Source organism: Symphodus melops (assembly GCF_947650265.1).
Source record: "Symphodus melops genome assembly, chromosome: 4".
NCBI classification, from domain to species: Eukaryota; Metazoa; Chordata; class Actinopteri; order Labriformes; family Labridae; genus Symphodus; species Symphodus melops.
Window position 1 is genome coordinate 20,161,375 of NC_136694.1, and position 12,904 is coordinate 20,174,278.

The window sequence follows — 12,904 nt, forward strand, 5'->3', positions numbered from 1 at the left end:
GGCACCTCCGATGCAAGGCGTTGAGCAGACCAGGCACACATCTATGTGAGTGGAACCAGCAATGTGAGATATTACATTTTTGAATGGGAAAGAAGCTGCTCTTGTTTTTGTGAAATTGTCTATTTAAATGAATGTCATGAACTTCCGGAGGAACTTTTAGAAAGAAAAAAAAACATTTAGAGCATGCTGTTTGATCCCTTTTGGTGCCGGGCAGTTGACGTGAAGCCTTCATCATCACCGGCTGCATTCACTGTTAACTCCCCACGGCGATGATATCTCATCAAAACATTTGCTGCACTGCTGCGCGCGCACACACAAATTTCACAGTTGGACACAGTAGCGTTTTGTCACGCGCGCGCGCGCACACACACACCTCCCCTCCTTTCCTGCATCACAGCCCGCTGTTCCCATCACACGTTCACGTAATACTCCGTGAACACGCTGACTTGTTGGAAATGCTCGAGTATCTCAGATCTGTCTGATAGTGCACACTGGCTGCAGGATCAGCGGAGGGGAAAAAAAGTGAAGCCAAGCCAAAACAACATACCCCATTATTTGACAGAGGATTGGATTATTGATTGGCACTAGTTAATTTCATTGAAGGTAAGTGAGCGCACTTTACATGATCTTTGGCGAACTATCATTACGATTTTAAAGCCGTGCTGCCAAAACGCGAAGTGGGAAATGGTAAGGAATATCCTCTGAGGTTTTATTAACCTGTCTTCTCCTCCTCTCACTCTTGAACCCAGGACACATGTTTGATTTCGAAAAGTTTGGCGGCAATAAAACATTTACAGGAATTATGGCACGTGCTCACGATTCAAGAAACAGACAGGATAGTTTTTATGCGACAGCACCATATTTGTGTTACCTGTATGATGCGTAAATGGTCCACTCGATTTAAACTGTGTAGCAAGGTTTTCACTCATTCCATCATGTAGCCTGATCAGTGACGCCTATTTTTGGTGTTTAATTTACACATTATTGTGCTAATTGCGAACTGCTCAACAAGTTCATTCACAATATGAGCTAAAACTGTGCCTCAGTTTTACAAAAGGCATGATTTTTGTTGATGCACACAGACTGCAGCAGTTCTTGAGTCCACAGCATCCTATCCTTGCCTCTCTTTCATTATTTGTTACCATTCACACCAAACGAGTTTGTAATGTTCCAAATATGCCCAAACTTGATAGACTCCATAGGGAAAGTTCTCTGACATGTCCTGTTATTGAAGATGCCCATTTTTGCTTTATACAATAATACTAGAAAGCCACAGTGAGATGCCCAAGTGTGTGTGTGACCTCAAGAGGTCTCTGCAGGGGTTCCAATGTGATGTGATTTCAGTGTTTTGTAAATGCAATTGGTCAACATCTAGGGCAGCCAATCAGAAGTTTAACATTCATCGAAACTGTGCAAAATTTAAAAGAAACATTGGGAGACTGTGTTAGACAGGTGGCTGATTTGACGCAGGATGACTTGAATGGTGGTGGCCCATCTGCTTGAACATGCTTATAGCTGAACACTCGTAAATGATTTTATGGACACAAGATGATACTGTGGAACACTTTAATCAAGATTCTTTAAATGATTAAATGATTTTTTTCAAACCGCTCCTGATGCAGCAATCCTTTTCAGACATCAATCCGCACTTTTTTTTAACAGGTGTTTCATTTCTCTGCTCCTCACGGCCTTGATGGCTCGTTCTGATGAACAGCGCCCGATTCATCAGTGAATAACCTGTTTATAAGGTCCTCTTCAATAGAGCTGCAGCCTTTTGTTTATGTAACAGGCTTCACACTGAATTGAACGTGTTACCTGGATCATGGTGTGCGTCATTATGCATTCAGCTTATTGTTGTCATGAGTTTCTGTTGCATCCTTTTTGTAAACACTGTTTAAATCAAATCAATGAATGCAGTTTCAGTCACATGAAGTGGCAGTGGTGTTGGGTAGTTTTGATGTCGAGTACGCAGAGAGCTGCTCTGCACATACGGTGCCATGGTGCACTGCATTCTGTAGCACTTGGTGACCATGGCAACAAAACAACATCAGAAGAAGCTGGTCAGTTGAGCCAGTGATGCCAGAAGACGAGATGAATGGTCGACTCTCAGCGTTGCAGAGCTCAGCATAAAGGAGGACTGATTCATGCACATCGCCATGTGCCTCCTCAACACGGACTCTGAACAAACACATTTCTCTCTCTTTTGTTCATGTGTGATGTAATGTCCTTGAAAATTAAACGTGTAAATGTGTTCTTTGTGTTCACAGCTCAGTAAGAACAACATTTAGCTCATAAATGTGGCATAACAGGCTTTACAATTTGGCTCAAACCTCATCAGCACCATCTGCCCCCTGTCACCAAGCACATTCTGTTTGAAGAAGCTCGACTGTGGCTAAATTCATGACTCCCTCCAGCCTGCTCCCACTGTTTGACATTCCTTTGAACAATTCATAATAACATTATTCATCAAAATGCACCAAACTTTTTTTGTTGTTAGGTAATGGAACACCATTACACCACACTCACCATTTTTATCTCTTAGCTGTATCATAAATCAGCAGTGTTATTGTTCCCAGTGCCCCCAAAATTGCATTGAGAAGATGCTTGAACATTTTCTGTTGTTATTTCATAAATATCCTCCTACACACTAATACGCTCACACAGACACACACAACTACATACTTCTCCTTGAACACAGAGAAAGTGTGCTAAGAGGACCAATAAGGAACTGTAACAAAGAAAAAAGAAATGAGCCCCTTCAAGGAAGGGTTAGGGTCATACACTTTTCATCCCAGTCAGTCATACGCCTCAGCAAGTTTATCAGTGTCTGGTTTTCAAAAGTTAAAAAGGATTGGGTCAATGCACTTAAAATAAATGTAACAATAAATTGATACCTACAGGCACGTTTAAAAAAAATGAATTCAGTATTTTGAGGAGACAGCATAACAAAAAGAAGGTGACAACTGTATCACCCCATGTGTCCATTTCAGACCTGAAGTCTGCTGTGAAACATTTAAGTCAAATCAATTTAATATCCAGTCTCACATGCTCTACTACTCTACTCTACAAATCATTCAAAAACCAATACTTTCAGTTGTGCTACCAATGTTCAGTAATTCCTTTTTGGACTAAAACTTCAACAAGGTACTTTTGGGTTGTTTGCTGTTGCTTTTGGCGACCCCTGTGGACAAAGTCCATATTACTGTTATCGCTTGGATGATTTTTTTTACTGTACATACTGTAAATAAGTACTCTTTTTACATCTGCAGGGTGCAGTGATATCTTTCGTCTGACACATTTACCCCATGGCAGGGCTAACAGGCATAAAAACACAACTTTATATTTCCACAACCAAACCAGCCTCATATTGCAATATACAGTAATGAATTTCATAAAAATACGTAGCATCATTGACAAAGAGAACTATTCATGAATGTTTCTTTTTAAGTCTGTTACTATTTGGAGATTATGGTGTGTATTACTTTAATGTAAATTCATCTGAATTGGAAATGTTGTACCTTCCCCTACCTTTGATGCTGCTAGAAATTTAATTAATAGCTGATTCGATATCGTTATCAAATACAACATCTCTGCCATTGTCATTTTCTACCCAAGGGTCTTCAGTTTTATCTGCAGAAGCCTTAATTATTTAAGAACACTTCATTCAGATCTTTTAAAAGGAGAAGATAAAGAAATCCTGATTCAGCAATAGTCGAATGCCTCCTATCTTTTTCTTTGTATCTTGCTGGAGAACAGCATTTTATCCCACTTTAAAAAGACGGAGAACAAGCAGGAATACTGTGGTTCTGTGAGTTAATTATCTGAGAACAGGTGTTGGGATCTATATGATGCATTTTGCTGTATAAGGATTGCATTAAACGGTATCACCTCAGGCTCACCCGTATAAAGAAACTCGGCTCTGTATGGATAGTATTATTCGTCTTTGTGAGGCAACAGATGCTGCTTAAGCGCTAATGCATGCCAAAGAGGGTCATTCAAGATGCTAAGAAGATAAGTTATGTCAATAAAAATCAAACGTAACCGCGATTTCGACCACTCAACCACACCTTTCAAAAAAACACCGACATAGAAGGTGACAAAAAGCTGAGAAAAAGAGGTGTTGGTTCTTGTGTACGCTGTCTGGAGCTTCTTCATGTTTGATCGAGCATCATGGCACAGTCTTGACACATATATGAGAAAAGAAATGATTCTTTAACCACTGCAGGCATTGCTGTTGTGTTAATCAGTGTGAGAGCCACAGAACAGTAATGTGTAATCTGGGTATTGTAATTGCTGGATTCATGCAGCGGGTATGATTTAGCTCATAATCATCTCCCGAACACATCATGCTGCAGACTCACGGTTAACTGACAGCGGCCCTCTTTAGCACAGAAGGGCCAGCGCTTGTTTTTAGAGCTCTGATAAGTGTATCCATTATGTCATTATTTAGACAGTAGAGCCACAGTGACTGATGTTGTTTGCAACATGTTCTGATTGTTACAGAGACAACATAGTACTGTCTCTGGTCTTTTATATTTACACCAGGGGGAACATGTTTTTTTTGTTGTTGTTGTTTTTTTTTTAATTTGCTCAATTAAAGTAACAATAGAGCCTGTAAGTAAACATCTCTTCGATAAATCAACAAGAAAAAAAAACTAAATATGAAATACAAGAAAAGCTGGCCTAATTTTTATTTGACAAAATGCACTATGGGTAATATCATATATCAGACCCATTCATTCATTACATCATTCTTATCTTTATATATTTGTAATATTAATGACTACAGTGTTACTAACACTTAGTTGTTTTGAAAAGTATTTCACAGATCATCTGTTTGGTTTCGCATCACTTTAGGAACTCCATCAAAACTTTCCACAAATGGCTACAATAACTTCAGTTTCCACTTCTGAGCACTTACACTAAAATAAATAGCATGGACTGCAGTGCAGCTCTGTACATATCGGGCCTGGATGAGCACTGTAGATAACATGAAGGGCCAGAGAGAGATCTTATTTTAACTGGTACGAGCACCTCTTACAAACATAAGTATTACTGTTTATGTACTTCAGTGCAGAGGTGGATAAAGCTGTACCAAATGTATTCCTAGCAGTATTTTATCGAAAGTATTAATCTTGTTTGGCTTGTGTAATTCTTCCAGTGGGGGAGTGTTCTGGCGAGAAATGGGAACTCAGCTTAGGTTGCATGTAAAGAAGTTCAGCACGGTGTTGTTGTAAAATTGTTTCAGACCAATAAGAAAGTACAGATGCAAATGTCTGATCATTTCTCACAGCCCCATAAAGAAATCTCCTTCTAATATAGCGAAGTCTTTTGTTAACCTCTAAAAATGTTTAAGAGATAAAGAGTGTGACACCTCTATTGTCCAGTAGTTATCATTCTTTTACAGTGTTTTATGTTTGGTTTTAACCTTCTGTGTTGCTTTTATCCTCTGTAAGGCCACCTTGGGTGGCTTGAAAGGTACCATTAAATAAAATGTAGTACTCTTATTCTTATTATTTTAGTGGCATTTTGACTCGTCATCTCAACAAAAATGGTCATGGTCTATGTGATAGTAGGAAATGAAGAAATGAACCCTCAGCACTGTAGCACTGCTACTTTTATTCAGTTAATGTATAGGACTGCTTCCAAGTGATTCAAAAAAAACTTTCACAAATGTTTTTTTCTCCCGTGGATCAAAGACAGAAAAGCTCCATTTAATCAGTTTCGATAAAGAGGCTCAAACGAGGCCTTTTCAGTTATAATAAACAAGTGTTATACATAAGGTTACACTTTATACATCCGCTTCACGGCTGAGCCTGGATCATAGAGTAATGAGTCCCCTTGTGGACAGTAGCATACTGAATGCGAGGCTTATTGTCTTGAACGTTAAGTATGTCTCCTAAGTCATAATAATAATCAAACATTGGACCTTCTGCAGGCGATGGTCTGCTTTGTTGATTTCAAGTTATAAACAATAACAGAGGATGTTATTGGATTGTTCTCCTTACATTAGCATTCTTAAAAGTTCATTTTAACACATACACGGCCGCTCTTTGATGTGCTATAACAGATACAACTGGATTCTGAAGCAGGCAGGGATGTGTGCCTCTCATAGGGTCTTGACTGAGACTCCAGACAGAATCTCAGTCAGATTTTCTCTACTCCCACTCTACTGTGCTGGCTGCCATTTCTACTGAAAGGCCTGCCAACAACCGGCTCATGTCTTCCATACAAGCAACCCAATTCACCAGCTGCTAGTAGTGAACGAACATGTATCGTATTTTGCTATAAGGCTGCAGCGATTCAGCTCATTTTACGTAATTATGTGATTCCGCTGCAGTACATATGAACGAATTGTCTGGAAAGTTCTTTTGACAAGAAAAACCAATGTCAAACTACTACTACTACTACTACTAGTACTACTAACTACTCATTTAGAAACTCCAACAAAGATTCTTGTTGCTCAATCTACATTTCAAAAAAGGGAAATAATCCAGTCAGCCAAAGCAACTTGTCCATGTAGCGCTCCAGTTATCCAGATTTCATATATTTAAAGAGGCTGTGAAATTGGCAAAGAAACCTGTTAACTAACTTCACTCCTTTTTGTCGTTAGAAACGGTATGTTGCTGCAGAGATTTATCTTGCAGATAGTTGGTATATAACATATTGAGCAGGAACAGGATGCTGGTGGTCACTCTGATCCGTAAAACAGTGACCACTGGGTTTGACTGAGATTCTAATCATTTCTTTATGCAGCTAGAGCGAGGAAATATGTTTGAGCAATAAGATGACACACTGAGAGGCGATTAACATCTCTTCTACCGTAATCAGTAAACAGAGTCTTGTATCAGTTAGTGTTTCCAGTTACACATGACTGAAGAGCTCTGCTCTCAGGCTGTATTGAATTTACTTATAATTAGTACATACATGTGCCGATTTCCCTGTTGGTCAGGTATTTACCATTTGTTTATTGTATTCATAAAGATAAATTAGAAATGCTATATACTCCTCCTTCTATTGAGAGTGCAACTGTAAGACTTTTACATGTGCTAAAGAAAACAGCAAATATCTAACTGGATTATAATGGTAGCTTTGTGTGCAAGCATGCGTGTTACATTGTATCAGTATAATTCCCTTTTTTAATAATTTATCTCCCATGTGTACCTCATTAAAGTAAGCTTCCTGCCATAACGTTCACGTAAAGATGAAGTGCACTGAGCTCCATTAAGTCTGCACATCATTAAAATGTGTATAGTTACAACTCCGCGTTTAAGTGGCTTTCCAGCAGAAATTAAAAACAAATCCTCTTCATTTTTTTTTCTTGAGAATTGGCGAGCCAATTGCTCCATCAACTTTTTTTTCAAAATATGTGAAAAGCAAAGACGACTTTGGTGTAGCTCCAGCACAGGGTAAAGTTTAGAAGAGTATTTTTTAACTGTTGAAAAGCAGACCAATGAATAATTATGCATCTTGTGCTGCTGCTCGGCTGCACAGACCTGACTCACTGCAGACTGATAGAAACACGGCTGGCAGTCTGACAGAGTTCACTGGAGAAGATGATGTTACTGGAAAATCAAATTTTGTATTGTTTTGCTCTTGGGATAATGTGAAATAATATGCTTCCACTACCTTGATTACACTAGCCTACTCTTATGATTCAAAAGGTTTGACAGAGATGAAACAGTTCTAAATTATAACTGCTCCCTGTACTGTAAATGTGCACATTTTGCGGATTTTTTTTAATGGTCCATTTTGTGTAAAAAGCCATAACTGAACAATTTTCACAAATTTTTTCACTACAATTATTTACTTTAATGATACACTTTATAGGTACGATCAATTTACAGGAAGGTCCTTTTATGGTATTCAGTAATGAGACAACAGCACCAGGCTCTTCATCTGTGTTCAGCCCCATTTACTCCATGTTAATTAGCTGTACTATTCAGGAGTCTCTAATATGTTGCATATTTCTTGACAGGTTGTGTTGTGGCAGGACTTCCCCTGGCTAAAGGGCACGAGCTGCCATGCCATTTGGCTGTCTGACACTCGGGGAGAAGAAGGATTACAACAATCCCTCAGAGGTCACAGACAAATATGACCTCGGACAGATCGTTAAATCGTGAGTAGATCCATGGCCAAATGTTAAGACGCGTTTAAAGACGTAAGAGAAACCTGCTGGGGGGGAAAAAAATGACGCATGTCTCTCCTTTTGTTTTCATCACAGGGAGGAGTTTTGCGAGATATTCAGGGCGAAGGATAGGAACACCTTGAAAATGTTCACCTGTAAAAAGTTCCACAAAAAGGACGGGAGGAAAGTGAGAAAAGCTGCCAAGAATGAGATAATGATTCTAAAGATGTAAGTTCAGTTCTGAGCATTGTTATAGAGGAACTGTCCTGGCACTTACACTAAGACATATCCAAAATGAGTAGAAAACGTCCTTCTTCAGTTTGAACCAAAGACAGAAAAGCCTGCAAACAGATATTCTAAAGCCACTTATCCCCAGGACAGAAAGCATCAATAAATTACTGAAGCACTGGATGACATGCACCTTAGTGTACAGGAGTTTACTGCATACATCTCTCTGCTGTAGCAATCCATATATCCTAACAAATATGCTGCTGAAAATAGCAGTGCAAATTGTGTCTTGAGAAATATGGAGACATGAATTTTTATTTTTGGCTGGTGATTTGAATACTTCGCTACCTGTTTTACCTACACTTGTGTTTCAACATGTTAGAATGCTGGAAAGCTACAAAGACTGGGAAAGTAACAGATGAACACAACTTCATCACAATACTTTGGATTAGTGGATGGTAACAAGATATAGAATCCCTCAAACCACATCTATGTAAAAACACAGGTGTTATGTATTGTGAAATATTAGCATATGGTTTGATTATGGTTTTAGAATTCATTGTGTCTGTGATTTGTTCATTTTCACCAACATCAACGCATGACAAAAAGAACTGATCCACAAGGATATCACTCAACTTATCAATTTGAAAAATTAACTGTTGATTATCAGACAGAGTATCAAAAACCCATCATTATATTGAAAATGTTTGTCTTACATATGTTGATTCTTATGCTTTCAAACTGTCAGTCTGCAAAGCTATGAAATACAACTTCTGATGATTATCAGATGTCATGTTCGTCGAAATCATCCCCATCATTTTGCGTGTAGCGCTGTTGCTTGCAGTACTCGCTGACTCTATTTGTTGCTTATTTTAACCCCACTCACATCCAACCACCCTGCCACCCTGCTCTTTTTCCTGCTTCTCAAAGGCTAAAACATCACAACATCCTCCAGCTGGTGGACAATTTTGAAACCAAGAAGGAGTACTTCCTTTTTCTGGAGCTGTGAGTATTATTGGCAGGGCTCGAGAGAAATCTCGCCTCATCTTGCAAAAGACCATTTCCAATGTCTTTTTTGTGTTTGTGTCATCAACAAATGACATGAATTACATGTGCAGTTGTCCCTTTTCTTCAGTGCTACGGGCAGAGAGGTGTTTGACTGGATCTTAGATCAAGGATATTACTCTGAGAGGGACACCAGCAATGTGATAAGACAGGTGTTAGAGGCCGTGGCTTACCTGCATTCTCTGAAAATTGTCCACAGAAATCTAAAGGTATATTACACTGCTGACACCTAGTGCAAAATAAAAGCATTTCACCTTAGGCTAATCAAAGTGCTGTTCAGGAATGATTCTCAGTTTAAACCTCTCTTTGTGTACTTCCACAGCTGGAGAACTTGGTGTACTTTAATCGTTTGAAGCACTCAAAAATCGTCATCAGTGACTTCCAGCTAGCAAAACTGGAGAATGGACTCATTAAGGATCCATGTGGGACTCCAGAATATCTGGGTAAATAACATTAAACCAGGCCATAGAAAATTCAAAGATTAAACTTTTTTAACTGAATGTTAAAAACAGAAAGTTGAAACAAACTTTGTAAAGCTGCAGCTTCAAACTTGTTTCTGCTTTCAGCTCCTGAGGTGGTCGGGAGGCAGCGATATGGACGACCCGTGGACTGTTGGGCCATAGGTGTCATCATGTACATACTGTAAGTGCACAACAATGTTTTCACAGTTATACCTCTGGTGTTTTTCTTAGATATGTTCAGATGATTTGGTCCAAAAGGTTTGATATTCTAATATTTACGTTGTGCCATCTCAACAGATTGTCTGGAAACCCTCCTTTCTATGATGACTCTGATGAAGATGACCCAGACAATCGTGACAAGAACCTTTTCCTAAAGATTTTGTCTGGAGACTATGAGTTTGATTCACCATATTGGGATGACATTTCAGATTCAGGTAGAAATAAAAAGTGTACCTGTATCTGGCATGTTGTATGAAGATGTACATTTTGGAGAAACGGGTTGTTTTTTTTGTTTGACAGCTAAAAACTTGGTGGCATCTTTGATGGAAGTGGACCAAGATCAGCGACTGACTGCTCAGGAAGCCATTGCACATGAATGGTATAACAATAAAGTAAATTAAAGATGAGAAGTCAGACAAATAAAACTAATGTGAAGTTTGATATCAAAGATATAATATCTAGGCCTGGGACTCTTTTTCGATTGGATTCAAATTTGATTCTTGAGGTCATGATTAGATTTAGAAACTTTTTTCGATAAGAAATGATTCTGGATTCATGATTCAAAATCTATTTTTGAATTGGTTCATAATTCAGGATTAATTCCAGTCATCTGTGAGACTGGCTGAGCGTCTTGATGTTACATTTGGCATTATCCTCAGTTAAAAAGCATTGAAAAAAAAGACTTTTGAAAATTATCAATCTATTTAAAATAGCAGAAAATAATAAACTCTAATAATAACATGTGTGTTCCTTTGTCAGGATTTCTGGAAATGCAGCCTCGGACAAGAACATCAAGGATGGTGTTTGTGCACAAATAGAAAAGAACTTTGCGAAAGCAAAGTGGAAGGTATAACTGATAACTTTATAACTGATCTCACATATCAATGAAAACATTTTGCTCATATGTCATTAATCACTTACCTGTTAGACACATGAGTCTATTTTAAATGGCACTGGATTACAAGCTCTACATTTTAAGTATTTTTTCTGAAAATCACAAACATTTGATCTTATAATAGCAACACTGGCAATTGTAGATACACTGTTGGAATCATCAGTCATTGCTGTGTTTTTTCGTTTACCGCTCTAATTTTTCAGAAACCTGCACATATTTATCCAATTAGTCTTCACAGCCGTTTAATTTATTTTCAAAGTTTCTTTAATCCCATTTTTATCTAAAAAACAAACAAAACATATTTCCAAAATGAAAATCTTTTTCTTCTTCCATTGTGTTTTTCAATGCAATTTGCAATCTGGCCTACAAAATTAAAATCTTAAAGCATGACATTTTTGTTGAAGTACCATGCATTAGAATCGATAAATAAGCGTAAGCTTACTGTATGTTTCTATCATTTATAGAAAGCCGTCAGAGTGACCACCCTCATGAAGAGACTCCGGGCTTCTGAGCAGGGAGATTCTGCTGCTGCAGGGGCTGCAGCTGACCCTAACACACCAGGCGGTGCTGCTGGTCCTCCACCTGGCAGTAGTGGGAGCTTTGCTGCCAGTATTAAGGCTGCTCTTAGTGAAAAGGCTCCTGACACACAGACTGCGACCAACCCGACACTCTCCCTCCCCACTGCAGCCAGACAGGAGGAGCAGCCACAGGCGCGCTGCAATGGAGATGTTCCCCAAATGTTGCCGCAAAGCAAGGGAGACTAGGCGTCAAACAAATATGAGCAGAGACCCTCGTCCCACCACAAGCACATGTGCAGTAGAGCCAATACATTTGGCAAGATAAAACCATGTTTATGCTGTTTAACTAACCCCTGTTTGCTGAGTTCTTCACAGCATCATGCTTTTACCATTCTCTTTAGTCTTTATCGTCTTTTGAATAGTGTTATTCACTCTCTCTTGTTATTTTATGTAGAGGTCCCTTTAAAGCTAGTTGCTAAGTAGCTCTTCTGTTGTTTCTTTTTCCCTGAAAACTGTAAAAAGTCATGGTGTATATTAGTGAAATCATCCCATCTGTATTCATCTGCTCTTTGTATTGAGGTGTGGGTGTCTGTTTCAGCCAATTGCTTTTTTTTGGCTTCAGGATTTACTATGTTCATATAGTTACATAAAATGATGAGTAAAAAGCATTGGCAAATTGACAACAGTGAGATTTATAAGAAAAAAGTCAATTTATTACACTACTTATCCTTATTTAAGTTATTTAGTTACATACATACACATACATATAATTGGAATATATCATGCAGAATTTTCTGCCACATGTAGTTAGGCAAAAATGATTTAAACATGATCAAAAAACGTATTCTTACTTATTAGATATGTGCAGTACAACTTCAGTCAGCTTACACTTTTTATGGCAGCAAGAAAGCATACTTTTAAGTTAAAGTGCCTTAATATTTGTTGCAGTTTATGTGCTAAAATTTTCCAAAAGAAACAACTTCATTATAATTGCTCACTGATTTCTCTCAAATGTTTTAGCTGTTTTCTCTAATATATTTAGTTCAATGCTGCTGTATTGATACTTGTGTTCTGTCCTCTTTCACACCTTAACTGAATCACAAAAAACGACATAAAGCATTGTATCTGGATGTTTTAGCTGTTGTTATTGTGTTATCACTTGTAATTCGTAAACTTCAGTGGTTAAAGCTGATTCCATAACATGTACCACCCATGTATATTTGCATTGTATACATGTGTATTTTTTTAATTTGTTTATTTAGCAACATTTAGCTGAGCTAACAGGTTGCTACGCTTGTGAATGAATAAAAGTAGCAATACTCTTATTGCTGAAACTGACATGTTCTCATGTTGTCCTTTCATGAAAGGATTAAATATGACATCTTTAAAA

At 38.2% G+C, this 12,904-nt stretch overlaps 1 protein-coding gene across 1 annotated transcript; it reads left to right on the forward strand.

Moving 5' to 3' along the window:
* The first annotated feature begins 283 nt into the window (after positions 1-283).
* Positions 284-12,852, forward strand: LOC306822389 (caM kinase-like vesicle-associated protein). Its single transcript, XM_079341379.1, has 11 exons — positions 284-603; positions 7,979-8,119; positions 8,225-8,356; positions 9,287-9,361; positions 9,492-9,630; positions 9,744-9,864; positions 9,988-10,063; positions 10,180-10,316; positions 10,402-10,480; positions 10,861-10,948; positions 11,461-12,852. Exons 2-11 carry the CDS (start codon positions 8,025-8,027, stop codon positions 11,758-11,760), a joined length of 1,242 nt encoding a protein of 413 aa, XP_079197505.1. The 5' UTR covers positions 284-603; positions 7,979-8,024; the 3' UTR covers positions 11,761-12,852.
* The last annotated feature ends 52 nt before the right edge of the window (positions 12,853-12,904 follow it).